This window comes from Spinacia oleracea, chromosome 3, assembly GCF_020520425.1.
Source record: "Spinacia oleracea cultivar Varoflay chromosome 3, BTI_SOV_V1, whole genome shotgun sequence".
Classification (NCBI taxonomy): Eukaryota; Viridiplantae; Streptophyta; class Magnoliopsida; order Caryophyllales; family Amaranthaceae; genus Spinacia; species Spinacia oleracea.
Genome location: NC_079489.1, coordinates 82,454,077 through 82,472,411, shown reverse-complemented (window position 1 = coordinate 82,472,411; position 18,335 = coordinate 82,454,077). Strand labels below are relative to the sequence as shown.

Genomic DNA, 18,335 nt, shown 5'->3' with positions numbered 1-18,335 from the left:
GAATCCAGTTCCATCTTTCTGTAGAAGTTGATTCATTTTTCAGTGGAGGAAGAAGGGAGGAACAATAAAAGAGCCTCATGCAGCTGTTAGAATATAGGTCAAGCTGATAGGGCAAGCAGTGTGTTCGATACAATTATTGAGTTGGTTGATGTTGTTTGATTTGTGCAAAATGTGAACTGTATTGTTTTAGGACCAACTTGAAAACTGAATGTTAGTAAGAGAAATAATTCCATGTGCAGTTGTTGTCATAGTTTATAGTACATTCTTCGTTCTTTTGTGATTAGAATTGTCGTCCAGTTCAGTTGTGTTCCTGAATTTTTTTAATTGTTAGACCAAAAGCTTTGTGTGACTGTTCATCCTAGAGAGATTAAGCATATAAGAGGATTTTTCTGTATTCAGATATCATGCTAATATTAATAGGAGCTTTTCTTCAAGTTCAGGAATTGATTTGAATGCATTTGTTACTTGGTTTTTAGTTTAGGGATCGCTTGTGCACACTTTTGTAATCGGGTTTTGAAAGGAAGCTTAATGTGAAACGCACGGGACAGTGTTCAAATTCAATGTGCACTCTTTGGTTTAATGACAAATTGACGTAGTTGACTGGTTGACTGTTAGACTGTTGACTGATGAAGTTTCAACTTAGGCAAATTCTAGTGGCGCACTCCTTGGGTATACTATACGCAAAATGAAGTGATAGTTCACTAATGAGTAATGATTACTCTATTGACTAGAATGAGGGTCTTTTGTTGGGCTCATTTTCTCATTTGGGAGAGCTCTAAGCCTCTACATGAGTAAATAAGGGCAACCATAAAACAATTGAGGTTTGTACCGTTGTACTATATGTCTATATGACTATATGTATGATTCAGAGCATGGGAATAGCAGGCCTAGACTTGTCAATTGAAGGCGAGTCACCTTAAAGTAGATCGATATTGGGTGGAAGCAGCTTGGATTGTGGGCGGATCAATAATAAAGCAATAAAAAATCAAGGAGAGAGCTAAAGTTGATTAGTGAATACGAAATTATACATTTTTTTTTTATTCTAACTATTTTAAATATTCAAAATTATTGGGTTATCAGTTTGATTCTCTAATGACTCTGCTCAATAAGAGTCATTCTAAATATTCAAAATTATTGGGTTATCAAGAGTCATTTTAACTTGACCCTATCACTATACTTATCGGATTACCCTACCCAATAACTAGGTATAAGTAGGCATGTGAGGGCGTGAGGCGCAGTTGTTCACCCTTTTATGTTTTTAAATTGGCGTTTTAAAGTAATCATTTTTGAGTTATAGTTTGAATCTTTGATACGTTTTTTGACCCTTATTTAGGAAGGATATTTAATACTTCTTTCGCTTTCATAATGTTTTGGAATCTTAGGGAATTCTAAAATCGCTTGTCAAAAAATCTCATAGGAATCTTATCCATGTGGCTAGGAGAGTCAAAAGATTAAGGCCACAAGAGAATCTAGTTGAGACAAAATAGAAATAAAAAAAACAACTTTACATAAAAAATAAAAAATAAAAAAAACAAATCAATAAGTAAACATGACCAACATTCTAGATCAGGGAGTGTATCATACCTCTGATTTTAGTGAGGTTGTTTTTTCGGATATCAGATATGTGTGGCAACACACATATCAGCTAAAAGACAAATAGCTAAAAGACAAAAAAGGAAGTATCATTTATGTTAAAAAAGTACCATTCTGTAAAAAAAAAGTACCATTCAGTTAAAAAAAGTACCATTTTTGTTTAAAAAGTACCATTTAATTTCTTTTTTGTCATTTTTCTTATTTTGTCTTTTGCTATGATATGCATTTGCCCACACATATCTGATATCCGAAAATACTTCCTCGATTTTAGTAGCAAAAAGTAGGCAACTTATGCAAAAATGAGCATGGGTCCCTACTCCATAGTTTTTACTCGTACTAGTGTTGTTTGTTATTTTTTTTTTTTCTTTTTTCGCGTATGAGCTACAAGTGTAATATAAATTACAAATGGGGATTGGGGGATTCGAACCTGAGACCTATAATACACAGACCCTCAGTCTTAATCATTAGGCCAAGACATCATTGGTATCCGTACTAGTGTTGTAAGTGTTACAGTAAAATGGTATGTACGAGATTCGGAAGTCGGCAATGCAATTCATAACAAAATTGTTTTGTTTAGTTGACTGTTGACGTCAATATGTACTAGTACGTTCTCCTTTCAACTCTGTTTGTTTGTTTGTTTTGATGAAAATAGGCGAGACAGCAACTCCCTTTTAACTTTTCTGACGTTAAATCCAGTTCAATAACATTCTCATTCAAGAGTCAAAAAGTTACCATGCTATCAATCACAATTCATAATACCATTAATCATTATACATCCCACTCAAAAACCTTACTATAAATGATGGATTTCCCCTTCCATCCATCCATCCATCTTCATCCCTTTCTAATCAAATCCAAATGGCTTCTCCTTCATTCATCCATGTCTATGCTTTCCTTTTCTGGTCACTCTACTTATTTCGTTCGATCAAAGCCCAGCAGCCTTATGCTGGAAACATTTGCCATAGAAACGAGTCTTCTGCTCTTGGGTATTACTGCAATGGTGTCAAAACATCTTGCCAAACTTTTCTCATTTACCGAACTCAGCCTCCATACAACACTTTCTCTTCCATCGCCTCTCTTTTTTCTGCAAATGTATCTCACATTTCCGCAATTAACAACAAGACCATTGCAGAAAACATGGCCTTGGCAACAAACACCAAGGTCATCATCCCTGTGACATGCTCCTGTGCTGGTAAATTCTACCAAGCCAACACCACTCACGTTGTTGTAAGTGGTGACAATTACTACAAGTTGGCTAACAAAACCTTCGAAGGTTTGACTACTTGCAGTTCTATCAGAGCTCAGAAACTCAGTCCAAACATTGTTGATATTTTTCCCGATGAAAAGCTTACTATACCTCTTAGGTGTGCTTGTCCTACTAAGACCCAACTTAATTTGGGGATTAAGTACCTTATGAGTTTTGTCATCCAACCAAGCAATCCTAGTATTGGGATGATTGCAACCTATTTTGGAGCTGATGTTGGACAAACTCTTGAGGCCAATGAAAAATCTGAGAATGATAGTATTATCCAACCTTTCACAACCCTTCTTGTTCCATTACAGAACCCGCCAAATGGTTCTCAATTGGAGTACCTTCCTTACGTACCACCCCCAACATCTTCTCTGGCATCCTTTCCTCCTATAACAACACCATTACCGTTGTCTAGTGGGAATTTGAACAAGAAATGGGTTTATTTTGGGTTAGGGGCAGTTGCTGGGGGTATATTTATTTCTGTGGCAGGGTTATTTCTGTTCTTTGTGTTGCCATGGGTGTGTATTAGGAAAAAAACTAATCCAATTGTGTCATCGGAAAACTTTGAAGCACAAGAAAGCGCTCTTTTGAAGCAGACGCCAGAGAAAGAATCCCTTGATTTTCTTAAAAACATATCTACAATAGCTTCCCTGAAGATTTACAGTTTCAAGGACTTGCAGGCAGCAACAATGAATTTCAGTTCTGATCGTTGGATTAAAGGATCAGTATACAAGGGAAACATTGATGGTGATGAAGTGATCATCAAGAAGATGGATGGAGATGTCAGCAAAGAGATTAGTGTACTAAACAAGATCAACCATTTCAACCTAATCAAGTTGTTAGGGGTTTGCTTTGATGATGGGGTATGGTACTTTGTGTATGAATATGCAGATAATGGACCTTTAAGGGATTGGATCTACCTAAATAATCCTGACGGAAAAACCTTGAGTTGGGGGCAGAGAATGATGGTTGCTTGCGATGTTGCCACCGGGTTGAACTATCTTCATAGCTATACTAACCCGCCACACATTCACCAAGACATAAGGACCAACAATGTTCTGCTGAATAAGGAATTCAGGGCAAAAATTGCCAAATTTGGTCTGTCAAGACCACTCAGAGGGAACGATGGTCAATTTACGATAACAAAGCATATTGTGGGGACTAAGGGTTATTTGGCTCCTGAGTATTTGGAGAATGGAATAGTCTCCCCCATGCTTGATGTTTATGCTTTCGGTGTTGTTCTGCTAGAGATGTTAACTGGTAAGGAAGTTGCTTTCCTTTATGAAGGGGTTAAGCTGCATTTATCAGAAATCTTAATCCCTGTGTTGAGTGACAAGAACGGGATTTCTAGTTTGAAAGAATTTATGGATTCTTCACTTGGGGAGGATTATCCTAATGATAAAGCATATACTATGATCATGCTAGTTGATCGTTGCTTGAAGAAAGATCCGGGAAATCGTCCTTTCATGGATGAAATTGTGAAAATTCTATCAAAAACCTTGGACAACCTCACTAATCTGGGGATCCAGTACTTCTGAGAGCATCTCAAGTTCATGATAATCTTAAAACATGTTACAAACTGCTTGAATAATTTATTATGCTTGGCTAAAATGGCTGGTATGTGTAGATTAAGATTATGACAGGCACCTATGCTACTTAGACTTATGTACCAATTGCTTTCAGTTTTACCATACGGCGTAGATGATAGCCTGTAAGTTTCATTTTCAGCGTATCTTTGACCTTTTCAAATAAATATAGTTAATTTTCTTGCTGTTATTCCCGTATTCCGTTCAGGGAAAAGTTTCTTATATTGTATCACGATATCTATATATACGCAGGGGCTCCTCCACTCCACCACCTACAATCGCATTCCCTTGTGAGTTTCGAAATGCAGAATATTCCCTTGTGAGTTGTGATGAGAAGCGTAAGAGATAAAATAAAATGTTAAAACAATTTCAAAATATCCAAAACAAACAAGTTTTGAGCCTAAAAAAGTGCTAGCTATGCTTAAAACTCTTTCTTGGGAAGAAAAAGATCCAAAGGGATAATGCTACCACTTATTATGTCACTTGTGTACTGGAACTGGAAGTGTAATAACAGACAATGAAAAACTTGCATACCAAGTCTTAATATTACAATTAGAGAAGACAACTATCACGCTGTTTCAGAAGAGCACAGCGGTTGTCTGTCTAATACAGTATTATTTACTCATAATAAATTGCCATCAAAGCTAAAAACTTCACTGGATAATCTTACAAATTTCATTTACAAACGTTCTGTGCATAGTCTTTCTGTCCAGATGACAGCAAATTAATGACATTCAAGATGCGGACTTTGTGAGTTTACCTACCCATCTATGCCTCGTCCATTTGATCCTGCGTCATCACAAACAAACAAACAATGGTGAGATGGTCAATTCACACAACACTGGATCCCAAAAGCATATCTTTGTAGAACAAGAATTGTCATGTACCTGCATATCTGATGTCCAAAGAGTGAGATTATCCCGCAAGAGTTGCATTATGAGTGTGCTGTCTTTATAGGACTCTTCACCCAACGTATCCAGCTCAGCTATGGCTTCCTCAAAAGCCTTCATACGCAACAAAGTTTAAGATAAAGAATCAAAAACATAATTATGGCCTAATCTGCTAAGATTAGTCCTATTATAGGATATGCCTTTCAAAGTAAAAGAACCCATCACCAATTATGGATCCAGCTATATGCAGCATCTAGTAAATCACAGAAATACCACACAAAAAACAAAATAAAAAAATCTTCTGGAGCAGAATGTTGATAAAAATAATTAATGGTGGAGGTTAAGTGACGTGCATATCTGAAATACGGAAACAACAAACAGTCAAGAGTCAAGAATATTGCATTGTTACTGAACTGAAGTGGGCATATCTCGAGTATTACAGCAGGTTATTGCAGTTCTTTGACAAATTTGATTTCAAGTTCTACCATATAATTCTAGTGATTCTAAATATTAATTGAGAGCTCTACTAGAAGTCTAAATGTCAAATTTCTCTAATCAAATTACGAAGAAAATGAAAATAATTTTAGAAACCATGCTATGTACAGCGACTACAGCCCAAGGCGTAATGGGAAGTGGTAACAACTACTACCTCCGTATTTTAAAAAGAGATACACTTTCCTTAAACGGACATATTTTAAAAAAAAACGATACACTTTCCTTTTTTGACAAGTTTTGGTCCTCACTTCCAAATATATTAATATTTCTCTCTTTCTGGTGGTCCCACACTTACTCACATCATCTTTTTACTACAATAAATAATTCATTCACTACCCCACTTTCATCTTATTTTAACAAATTCAACTCACTCTCCTAAAACTATATGCCGGTCATAGTGTATCTCTTTTTAAAATCTGGAGAGAGTATTATGTGGTTCAATGATGGTTAGACGAACAATTGATGATTAAAGGCCGATAGCATTTAAAATAAGCATCTAAAGCTCTTCTTAAAATCAGAATTCTCTAAAAAATATTCTTAGAGCAAGTTTGGTTCAAGCTCAAAAAGGGAAATAGGAATTGGATAAGGTGGGGAAGCGAAATCCTTTTACCTCATTCAATGTTTGGGTTAAGGTGTTTAATACTTTAATCACTACTACTTTTGTTTGTTAAGCCCATAAGAAAACATACCATTCACCATCACCTTGACATGGTCCATTTGTTCTCCAACTCCCTTATCTCTCTCCTTCCCTTTCTACACTACATGCAAATCTGAGAGAAGCAGATTCATGCTGAAAAAATGGCGGAAAGTTCAACTTTCGGCCAAATCTCCTTGCTATCACCTTTATGAAAAGGATCAAACTTCATCTCTATTGACTATGCTGGTGGTCAGATCACCATGACAAACATCAATTTTAATGAAGTCTTAGTCCGTCTTTACTTGGTGGCTCAGCCTCAAACCAAAGTGAAAGTCGGTAATGACATCTCCCCCCCCCCCCCCTCTTTTCTCATATGAACGCTCATGGTTTTGAGATTTCGGAGTACAGACTAAGCTCAGTATACGACAGAGAGGTGATATTCCTTCGTATTCCTTCCTAGTAAAAAGAAAAAAGGTTTCTTAAAGCAAAAAATTTCATTTTTCAATTTCGTATCTCTTGCAATGTCAAATTCTTCTTCTTCTAAAATCAAACTGAAGAAAAAATCAAACTGCAGAAATTGAACGAAAACCGGAAGGAAGAAATAGTCGAAGATACAGAGGAAGAGGATCAGGAAGAGGATATGTATCTTCTTTCATTCAATTTCTAAGAGGAAAAAGAGTTCGGCATTGCAAGAGATATGGAATTGAAAAATGAAAAACTTTGGTTTAAGAAACATTTTTACTATGAAGGAATACAAAAGAGTAGTGGTCTATGTTTCAACCTCCCCAGAAACCTTTATACTACGAAATACGACCATAAGGAATAAGACCGTAAGACCATTCACCATCACCTTGACATTGGTCCATTTGTCCTCCAACTCCATCATCTCTCTCCTTCCCTACATGCAAATAGGAGAGATGAAAGCAACGGCAAAAATGGCGGAAATTTTAACTTCGTCCAGTCTCCTTACTCCACATCACCTTTCTGATAAAGAAAAGGATCAAACTTCATCTCTATCGAATTTGCTAGTGGTCAGATGTTGGCACCACCACCATGACATTCGACCACATAAACATCAATTTTAATGAAATATTCTAAGCTGCAAAAATGGCAGAAAGATTAACTTCTTCCGGTCTCCATGGTCATCCCTGGAAGACGAATAGAATGAAGAAATTTCTAAGTGTCTTCTACTAATCATCCACTTCCCCTGTATCTTCTACTATTTCTTCTTAATTTTCTGGTTTTTCATTCAATTTCTACAGTTTTCAATGCTTTAGAAGAAGAAGATACGATATTGCAAGAGAAATGAAATTGAAAAATGAAAAACTTTATTTCGATAAACCTTTTTACTAGAACAAATACGAAGGAGTAGTTGCGTATGTTTCAACCTCCAAGAAACTTTTATACTACGAAGTTGATGTATCATGTATCAGGCACTTTAACATTTTCACTTGCATCCAATACATTATGTTAGATAAGGCAAGTTCGGTTTTGACGGAGGTTTGGCTTGGTGAAGCTTCATTCTCACAGTTTCTTTCCTTCTTTCCTTCAACCAATTATCATCTTCCCAATCTACTCCTATTTCAAAGGCTTTTTTTCTCAAATGAAACCATTGCCTCCTACAAATTTAATAGCATGAGGCAAGGTGATCCAAAGGAATTATTACTACGCAATATCATTTCTCTATCTATTGAATGGATACTCAAATTCCATTTAGACTATTAAATTCCCTCCACGGTATTCCTCGTGAAGCCTTTACATCTCTATTTTACAAAAATAACTTCCAAGTTCAAGGGTTTTCTCACTGTATTCTCAAGCATTTTTCGTTTTCCATCAAATAGCATGATATAAATCAAACCCAAAGGTTTAGAATGGAAGATTCCCAAAATAAACCAACAGTAAGAGTTTGGTTGACAAACATACTCACCCACCCACTCCCCTAATAGCATGACGCAAGGTGATCTAGAGGAATTGTTTAATATCATTTCTGTCTTTTGAAAGGATATTCAAAGGCCACTTATCTTATTAAATTCCCTCTACAATCTTACAATCTTTCTCCCGAGGCCTTTAAATTTCCATTTAGACTCAATTTGGTTTGTCGTAAAATGTTTTTAGTGAAAATTGATTTTTCATAGAAAACATATTCAAAGAAAAACACAATTCCAAACTAGTATTTCTTTGTTTGGTTCCTTGCAAGAAAATTAATAGAAAAAAGGAAAATGGGAGAAGATGGTTGAAAAATTGATGGGAAGAAGGAAGAGGGAGATAAGGATGAAAAGTGGTTTCCCTTCCTTTTAAATGGAAAAGGTTTTTCCAACTTTGTGGAAGTTATAAAAAATTATTTTTTATCCCTTGCCAAACCAAACACCGTAAAATAATTGAAAAGGGGAAATCATTTCCATGAAAACGTTTTACACCAAATCAAGCAGAGTGGAGTCTTAGGGAAAAACCTTCAAAGTTTAAGGTTTTTTTTTACTGTATTCTCAAGCATTTTTCATTTGCCATAGAATGGCAAGATGTAAATCAAGCCCGAGGGCTTAAAGTGGATGAATCCCAATTAAACTACCTAAAAATAAGAGTTTGGTTGAAAAACATAACCACCCCTCCCAACTTTATTACGTATGTCCTCCTTTTCCTCTCCTCCAACTTTGTTGAGTTTACTCGCTCTGCTCTTCCTCCACCATCTCTCCTCACTTGTTCCTCCTTTGTTGCATACTTTTACCTCCTCTACTCTTATCCCACACTTCCACTTTTCGGAGTTCACACATTTGCATCACTTTTAAATTCTTATGAATATCAGTATCTACCAGGCATATTTGGCCATTCAATGTGTAGCAAGATTAGCAAGAGGGGAAAGTGGTAACAAGTCATAATAACCCTGCCAAAAGTTCGTAAGAATTGAACATCAAATTCTCACAATGTTAGGTAAAGCTTTTGCCTCTAAAACTGGTTACCAAATTGCAGGATATCCAAAAGCCCACCATGGCTTCATATTCCATGAAAAGTTCATACAACAAAATACCCTGAGAAAGAGTTGATGCCTCCTGATAGGCTATTAGTATCACTCTGTGATCTCGTACCAGGGTACACCTGCACTAGCACCCTTCAATACTACCCGTTAGTAACCGTATTACTGAAGTTCCCCTCTCCCCTTAACTGGTAAAAAGGGGAGGAAAGTTCGGATTTTTATTTTCTAAATCAAAGAAGTCATTTCATATCAGACTGCAGGGACCACTGCTATCAAGATCCAAAACTAAAAAAAGAGAAGATCAACTCTAACAAGACTTCTCATTTGGTAAAATTTTCAAAAGTCATAAAATAAAAAATCAAACACAACACACAAGTTCCTTCACATACACGGAATTAAAATATGAGTCAAATCCAACGGGATCTATAGTGGAAATGGATATTCGAACATACCTGTTTTGCCAAACTACATGCTTTTTCAGCTGAGTTAAGTATTTCAAAGTAGAACACGGAGAAATTCAGTGCAAGCCCCAATCTGATCGGATGTGTGGGAGCAAGATCAGCAAGTGCAATATCCTATTGAATTAGTGACAAAAGGAGCAGACAAGAGCAAGAGTCAGATACATTCAATAGCGACAGTATTCCATAACTAGTATTTTTATACCAAACAAAAAAAAATTTGTGTTTAACGACTTCGATACAACAACGACAAGCTGATAAAACCAAATGAAATATCAAAAACCATCAAATCGTGTGGACTTTCCATTTCACCTCAAGTAACCACTACCAAAACTTTCACCACTCTAAATATGAACATTTAGACACTTCGTTAGGACCAAAAACATGCAACTTTTTCTTAAAACATATCCACAAACCCACTTATTGAATGGCTACTGAGAGCACGATATATAGACAAAAGCAACTGATAAAGATGACTAGATCATGCCATCATGTGGGGGGGGGGGGGGGGGGGGGGGGGAGAGGAAAAAAACAAGAGCATTTTGGATCCAATTTTCTGTTTGATCTACTAAAACCCATCTAGTAAGTCATTAATCAAATCTACTCATATCACTTCAAATTTCAGCTACTACGTCTCCAAACTGTTAAAGAAGACTCAAATAAAACGCCGTTTTACTATAAAAAACGCTAGTACCTAAAAATGACAGTTGCAATCAACAAACAAAAATATATGAATGAGATAAAAGAAAGGATAATTAAGAAGTAAACCTGAGCAGCCTTATAAGCAACCATAGTTTCTTCAGCAGCTTTCTTACGGTCATCACCAGACAAAAACTCAGCCAAATAACGATGATAATCACCCTTCATCTTCAAATAAAACACCTTTGATTCCGTAGCGGTAGCGGACGGTATGAGATGCGAGTCCAAGAGCTTAAATATGGACGCACAAATAGTTGAAAGCTCCGATTCAACTTTACAACGGTAAGATTTAACGAGGGGGACATGGTCATCGTTGCGGCGGCTCTCCTCCTTCTGTTCAATCGACGAAACGATTCTCCAGGCAGCGCGTAGAGATCCGATGACATTTTTATAGGCGACGGAAAGGAGATTCCGCTCTTCGACGGTGAGTTCTCCGACGGCGGAGGTTACGAGGTTGTCCATGTAGGTAACCATCTCCTCGTAACGCTCGGCTTGCTCAGCGAGCTTTGCGAGGTAGAGAGACTGATCTCTGGTTAGGTTTTCAGGAATCGCCATTGACGGAAGCTAAAGCTTGAGGTTGAGGAGAGAGAGTGTGTGTGTGTTGGAGTAGTTGGAGTGAGAGGGGAGGAGAATAATAATAATGTAGTCGGGGGTTGCTATGAAAAAGGAAAGGAAATGAGTAGGACAGCTTTTATAAAGATAAGAATGAATGACATAATGAGTGATGATGAATTGATGAGTAGATGAACAGAGTTGATGGGTTGGAAACTTGAGGCGTGATAGAACAATACCGGCCTAGGGGTCATCTTGACCGCTACCCGATTTGTCAATGTCGATCGTAAGAGTTTGGAATTTAACGGTATATTCAATATAATAGTACTCCCTTCGTTTCTAAATAAGTGTCACTTATCGAAAAGGCTACATATATATATAAGGGGTATGGAATAGTTTCATATCCTTGCATCTGATTGGTCCAAAATTTTGGTGATGAGCGGCAAAGGTGGGGCAATTTGGGGGGAAAAATTTGTGGAATTGCGCCACTTTCACAATCCTTCCCTTTCCCGCCAACTTTGGTCCTACAAAAAAAAAAATTGGTAATTTATATTTTCTGACACAATTATCTCCCCAAAATTAGCTCCCCTAGAAATTAGCACTAATTAATTAATTAGAACTTAGCACTAATTATTACCCTAGAAATTAAAATCGAAAGCTTCATTGACGGGAGTCATTTTGAAGTGAACTTCCGCGGCACCAGAGTTATACAAATTCCGTCAACAACAAAACTTCCGGCGACCTTAGCCGAGAGGTGGTTAGTATCAAATTTCGGCGTTACCAAAAGTTCCGGCCACAATAGGGGTTTAAGAATCAAATTCCGATCACAACAAGAGTACCGGCGACCACAACTGAGAGGGTTTAATAATCAAATTCCGTAGTCAACAAAAGTTCCGGCGAACACAACTGAGAGCTGGTAAATTCTATTCAATATTGCAATAATTATTTTGTTAAATTCGGCAATTGACCTGATACTTTTAGGTTATATTTATTCATTATCAAATGAAAGTATGAGTTAATTGGTGATATTTGTAATAATAAACAAGGGTGGGTATTAATTATTAAGTTAATGTTGCATCAAATGTATGTGTGAAATTTGGGTGGCGGAGTTGTCGAAGCCATTGATAGCAGAGTAGAGGGGATAAGGTGCTCAAATTTAGTATGATCAATTAATTACTCGAAAAAACATTTAGTATGACGTACCTGCATGCATGCAATGATAAATTGAAAAATTTAGTATGCCTTTGAATTATGTTTGTGTAATGGCAGCGTGATTTTGAAATTATGTTTGTGTGATGGCAGCGTGATGGATAACATAGAAGAGCATCATGTTAGGTTATGATACATATGACAAAACATAAATCATGCGGAAAAACTTAATGCCAGGAAACATATTATTTACACATAATCATTTAGCATAATTTAGGTGCATACACTTTGTAGCGTGCCCTCCCTAGCTGCGCCCGAACCGAACAAGAACAAGTCTTTAGGACTCCAAGTGTCGTCCCTCCGTAGATAGTCCACAGCACGTCCGGATCCGCCTTAAGCTTGACCAACTAGAATCGCCCTTAAGGTTCTAAGAATTTTGACTAAATAGGTTGCAAGTGTTTTGCTGATTTGTGCTTCAAAATCTTACCTTTGAATACTTCAATGTTGTATATAAATTTGTGACCCTAGGCCCCTATTTATAGAGTTATGGAAAAGGACTTATAATCCTATTAGAATACTAATTTAGTTTAATTAGAATCCTGCTAGGACTCTATTAAATAAACTTTATCTATTAGGATTAGAATTTAATCATATGTCAAATCCCGATAGCTTTAGGATTCTTATAGCACGCACACGAGCATCGCACGAGCACCGTACACCCGTGCGCAGGCCTTGCGGCCCACGCTGAGCGCACAGCGCCTCGGCCCAGCTCGCTGCCTGTGATCCGCGCGCGCGCCCAAGGCCTTGGCTGGGCCTGGCCTTGCGCTGGGCCTGGTCGAGGCTTGGCGTGTGGTTTGTTGCGTGTGGCTTGCTGGGCGACGACCTGGCTTCGTGTTGGGCCTTCGTCTAGCGAACCTCGTCCGATGCTAATTCGTACGATACGCTTCCGATTAAATTCCCGATTCCGGAATTCATTTCCGATACGAACAATATTTAATATTTTCGATTCCGGAATTAATTTCCGTTTCGAACAAATATTTAATATTTCCGTTTCCGGAATTATTTTTCGATTTCAATAATATTTCTGATTCTGACAATATTTCCGTTTCCGGCAATATTTCCGATTCCGGCAATATTTCCATTTCGAATAATATTTTCCGATACGTACCATGTTTCCGTTTCCGGCAACATCTACGACTTGGATAATATTTATATTTCCGATACGATCCATATTTCCGTTTCCGGCAATATCATCGTTTCCGGAGTATTCATTTCTTGCCTTTGACGATCTCAGCTCCCACTGAAACCAAGATCCGTCGATTCCGAATATCCATAGATGGAGTATTTAATGCCATTAAATACTTGATCTGTTTACGTACTATTTGTGTGACCCTACGGGTTCAGTCAAGAGTAAGCTGTGGATTAATATCATTAATTCCACTTGAACTGAAGCGGCCTCTAGCTAGGCATTCATCTCACTTGATCTCACTGAATTATTAACTTGTCAATTAATACTGAACCGCATTTATTAGACTTATCATTAAATGCATACTTGGACCAAGGGCATTATTTCCTTCACATCCTAGGTTACCCATAGACCTGAATGAAAGTGGTGAAACAGAAGAATTAGATAAACCTAGGGTAGGGATGAGCTTTTTATCAGGAGCCGACTTTAGTAGATTTTGTCATGAATATGCTTACAGGGAAGGTTTCGAGCATTTTATAGAATGTAGTGACTTGATGAAAGAGTTTAATGTAACACCCCGATAATTCTCTCTTTTCTAAAATAATCTTCTAATATAAAACGTAGAGAATTATCAAAGCATTATCGCCCGTGTGAAAACGTAACGGCTTATTCAGAATTTTGCAGCGGAAAACATAAAACTAACTTTAGGTTTATAAATAATCGATTACAGGTTTATCCCCAAAAATCAACCAACGAAAATAAGGAAATATAAATAGTTCGACAAGTTTAAAGTCCCAATTAACAAACCCAAGTCAACTTAGCAAATCAAAACTAAATACAAGCTCTCTATTCCCGATCCCAATGATGCAACATCTTCAAACCTGCAGATGGACAATGCTTATTGATCCTTAGAGACTGCTCACCAAAGATTGGGTCATCACAGGATCAATAAGGCATAGCCATGATCAACATGCACAAGCAAAAGCACGTAATCAGCAAAGCTGAGTACTACATACTAAAACAATAATAATCCTAACATAATTCTATTAAACGAACAATCCTAACATGATGTTAATGAAATATAAGTAAGGGCAAACGACACATATTAATTTGAATACCACACTTGACTAGACTAAGCTAGACTGGACTAGACTTTTATAACAAGAGTATTATTTTAATTGAAATAGGCAATGGACTGAGCTGTCTACTAGAAACTTCTTCTTCTTCACTAAGGAAGACGAGGTACGGGCGCGACTCCGTAAACCCCAATGACCTGCGATATCGAGGGACTTTTAAATAAAATAGAACCGGTGATCAATCCGGCCCCAGAAAAGCCATAGGCGACCCATGACCCCAACTCCTGATTGTCCGTCACTTTAGACGTGCACAGTCTAAAGCTATTGCTACTCAGCTTCACTTTACATGACTTAACCTTTAATACTTGGTTATGACTCATCAAACATAAATATTATATTCAACAAGTAAACACAACTTCTTTTATCTTTGAATTAAACAAGTGATCACAGAGATTTCACACAAGACTTATTCCAATTAATTCAACCTTTCCTTTAATACTGATCAACCCCTCTAGATGGGTATAAGGTTTCAACTTACTAAACAAGGTCCTCGGCCCTTATAAAGTAGTGAAAAGCTAAAAGGGAACAATGAACAATCGATCTGAATCAATATGTATAATAATCTAATGTTCCCAACTAACATGTTCGCATCAATCATCCATACCAACATGCTATAATTCTCATAACGAAATATATATGCTTAACATGTCCATCCAACAATATTAAACATGCACTTTCAACATAACCTAGTTCATCAACAATTTCAACATAACCAAGTTCCTCAATCGTTTCAACATAACGAAGTTCATCAATCATTTCAATATGGTTTCAACAAATCACACACATTCCAAGCACACAAGTATGTACGTACCTTGTGTAAACAAACTGATAGGCCACTTTAACGAATTCAAAAGTCACCCACAAAGAATTCTCCGCCTAAAATAATCAAGAAACGTATACCCAAATCAATTCCTAATAATTTACAGCAACACTAACGTATTCTAAACACATCCTAAACATGTTTAGAACATTCCCTAACATCGAAACTTAATTAATTAACTTCCTAGAATAGTGATTACTACACTAATGATCACCAATTATCATAAGCTCCAATAAAGCATCCCTTTTTAAAATTCCAGCAATATAAAATAGTTTACAACTTCGCCAAACCATAATTAATATGCTTAAAATCATAAAAATAATAACCTTGATAACTCACAAACATCATACCATGATTTTAAAACTATTAAAACCTTAAAAATTCATGCTTTAATAATTAAAAATCATTATTTCAATGCAATCGCATAATCTGAAAATTGAATTTATTATTTAAACATAATATATAATCTGAAAATATAATTTAATCATAATAACTTATAATTTAAATTCAATAAACATGAATTAAATCACTAAACTAATTTAAAACCTTAACTCACATATTAATCAATCAAAACTGAAATTAATTAATTTACAATATCAATATCAAATCTGAAAATTATAATTTAGCTATAAAGATTAATAATTTAATTCAAGAAACATAAATTAAAATCAATAACTTAAATCAAAATATTTAAATAACTTAGGGTTTAAGAAATAACCAAAAAGGAGAGAAAGGAGAGTGCTGGCCGGCGGTGGTGCAGGCACGGCAGTGCTGGCGAGCTAGGAGACGCGGCTGGGCGCGGTGGAGGTTGCGGTTGGGATGGTTGCCGAAGGTGGTGATGGCCCGCGTGGAGTAGTGACGAAACAGAGAGGAGAGAGAACGTGCTGGTCGGCGATAGGGTTTCGCGGCGGCGAGCAGGGGTGGCGGAAAGAGGTTAGCGACGAGCCGAAGGTGACTGCGGTGGTGCTGGGCTGGTGGTTGCTGGTTCGAACACAGAGCAGCAAGTGAGAAAGAGGGGAAGAGTAAGAATGAAGGAGAAGAAAGAAGAAGAGGGAGAGGGAGGAAGACGAAATTACCGAACGGAAGAGGAAGCTGGCGGTGGTTCGGCGAGGCTGCCGGCTGGCGGCTGAGCAAAGGGAGGAAGAGGAAGCAGGTTCCACGAAATTGGGAGGATGAGGGTTGAGGGTTTTTGGTGCTTGATTTTCACGTGAAATTGAAAAGGGAATGGTTTTGGCTTTTGTTTCTTTTGTTTTACGTGAATTCAACAAGTGTGGGGAGTTTTGGGTTTATCTATTTGGGCTTTGTCAACTTGGGCTAGGAATTAGAATTGAGTTTGTTTGAATCCAAAACCGGTTATGATTATTTTCCAAATTCCAATGTATTTCGTAATTCAAATTCTTTTCAACATAAAATTCTAAAATCATTCTTGATTGCACAAACCGTTAAAATATTTAGGATATATTTAAATAAAATTAAATATACATTAAATATATAATAAAGTTCTAAAATCGTTAAATATTTAGAACGTAATTAAAATAAAATAAATATACGTTAATTATATATTTATTACTTAAAATTCATAAATTCTATTTAAATATAAATAATGTACGTTAATATATATTATAAAATTTATAAATTTACGGGGGATTACAATCTACCCCTCTTAAAAGAAGTTTCGTCCCGAAACTTGACACGAAATTTCCCACATTTTCCCCAAAAGCTTTTAACTTATTCTTACTAGAGAAGTACTTGTGCCACCTATGTGCACTCTTTTGCCAACTCAAAGCTGTTTGTGTTACTCATGAACACCTTTTCTTATGCGGAGAGTCTATTTGCTTTGCCTAAACTTGTAAAATTTGCTAAAATAAGCATACAAATGCATAAAAATGCCATAAAATAGGTAAAAAGCGCGAATTTCTATCGAATTCTACCCCCTTAAAGAAAACGAGTTACGCCCTCGTAACTCACATCCGGGAATAGCTAACCAAAATTCTCTTTCGACGAATTCTATTCTCAAAATTCCTATTTCATTAAAACTACTAACTTTAGACTTTTCACCACAGATGACTAAACAAAAGAACAAGTCACCAGAATTAAATAATGCTTAACTTGTGCGGAGTTAATAGAAAAGTACCAGAATCTATATCGGCAGATCGTTCATCCTCATTCTGATTCATCATGTACAACTTTCCTGGAGCCTTATTCGGGTTGTTGTTATCATTTGCAGGCTTATTATAGTTCTCTTGATTGTTTTGTGCCCCTCCAGGCTTTGAATTTTGACCTCCAGACTGGTTAAACCTCACTTGGTTTCCACCTCCATTACTATTTTGTTCCTTTCTGTGTTTAGTGAAGCACTCATACTCCCTATGTCCCCTTTTTTGACAATAGTTGCAGGTCACTAATTCTCCTTTGCAGTTCTTACCAGGGTGATTGTTACTGCACATCTTGCAATGATGCACTCTCTCAGATGAGTTCGAGTTGTTGTGGTGCCCCTGATTGTTTCCTCCTTGGAAATTTCCATTTCCATTCCCATTTCCGTTTCTATTCCTTTTAAAGTTTTCTTGGTTACCCCCAGCATTAAAATCTTTTCTCTTTTCCCCAATTACCACAGTTTTCTTGTCCCTTCTAGACTGTAGCCCATAAATATGAGCAGCTCTCCCGTACACTATGTCTAAGGATGTAAAAGTTTCACCACCTAATCCCAGTTGAATTTCATCAGTCAGCCCCTGCTCAAACCTTTGAGCCTTTAGCTCCTCAGTAGCTACCACCTCAGGTGCAAACCTCGATAAAGTTATAAACTTGCTATAGTATTCAGCAATAGTCATATTCCCCATCCTAAGGTTGATAAACTCCTGCGCTTTCTGCTTTCTCATAAAAGGAGGATAAAACTTCCCCCTCAAGGCAACAATAAATG

General features: G+C 36.9%; 1 protein-coding gene and 1 pseudogene across 1 annotated transcript; one reads left to right on the top strand and one right to left on the bottom strand.

The window, feature by feature from the left end:
* Positions 1-2,260: 2,260 nt before the first annotated feature.
* On the top strand, positions 2,261-4,621 carry LOC110795292 (lysM domain receptor-like kinase 4; annotated as a pseudogene).
* A 313-nt stretch (positions 4,622-4,934) lies between these two features.
* LOC110795294 (14-3-3-like protein GF14 kappa) lies at positions 4,935-11,250 on the bottom strand. The gene is made up of 4 exons (XM_022000297.2): positions 10,648-11,250; positions 9,874-9,996; positions 5,319-5,435; positions 4,935-5,220 (listed from the first exon to the last, which is right to left on the bottom strand). Exons 1-4 carry the CDS (start codon positions 11,131-11,133, stop codon positions 5,200-5,202), a joined length of 747 nt encoding a protein of 248 aa, XP_021855989.1. The 5' UTR covers positions 11,134-11,250; the 3' UTR covers positions 4,935-5,199.
* Positions 11,251-18,335: the final 7,085 nt, after the last annotated feature.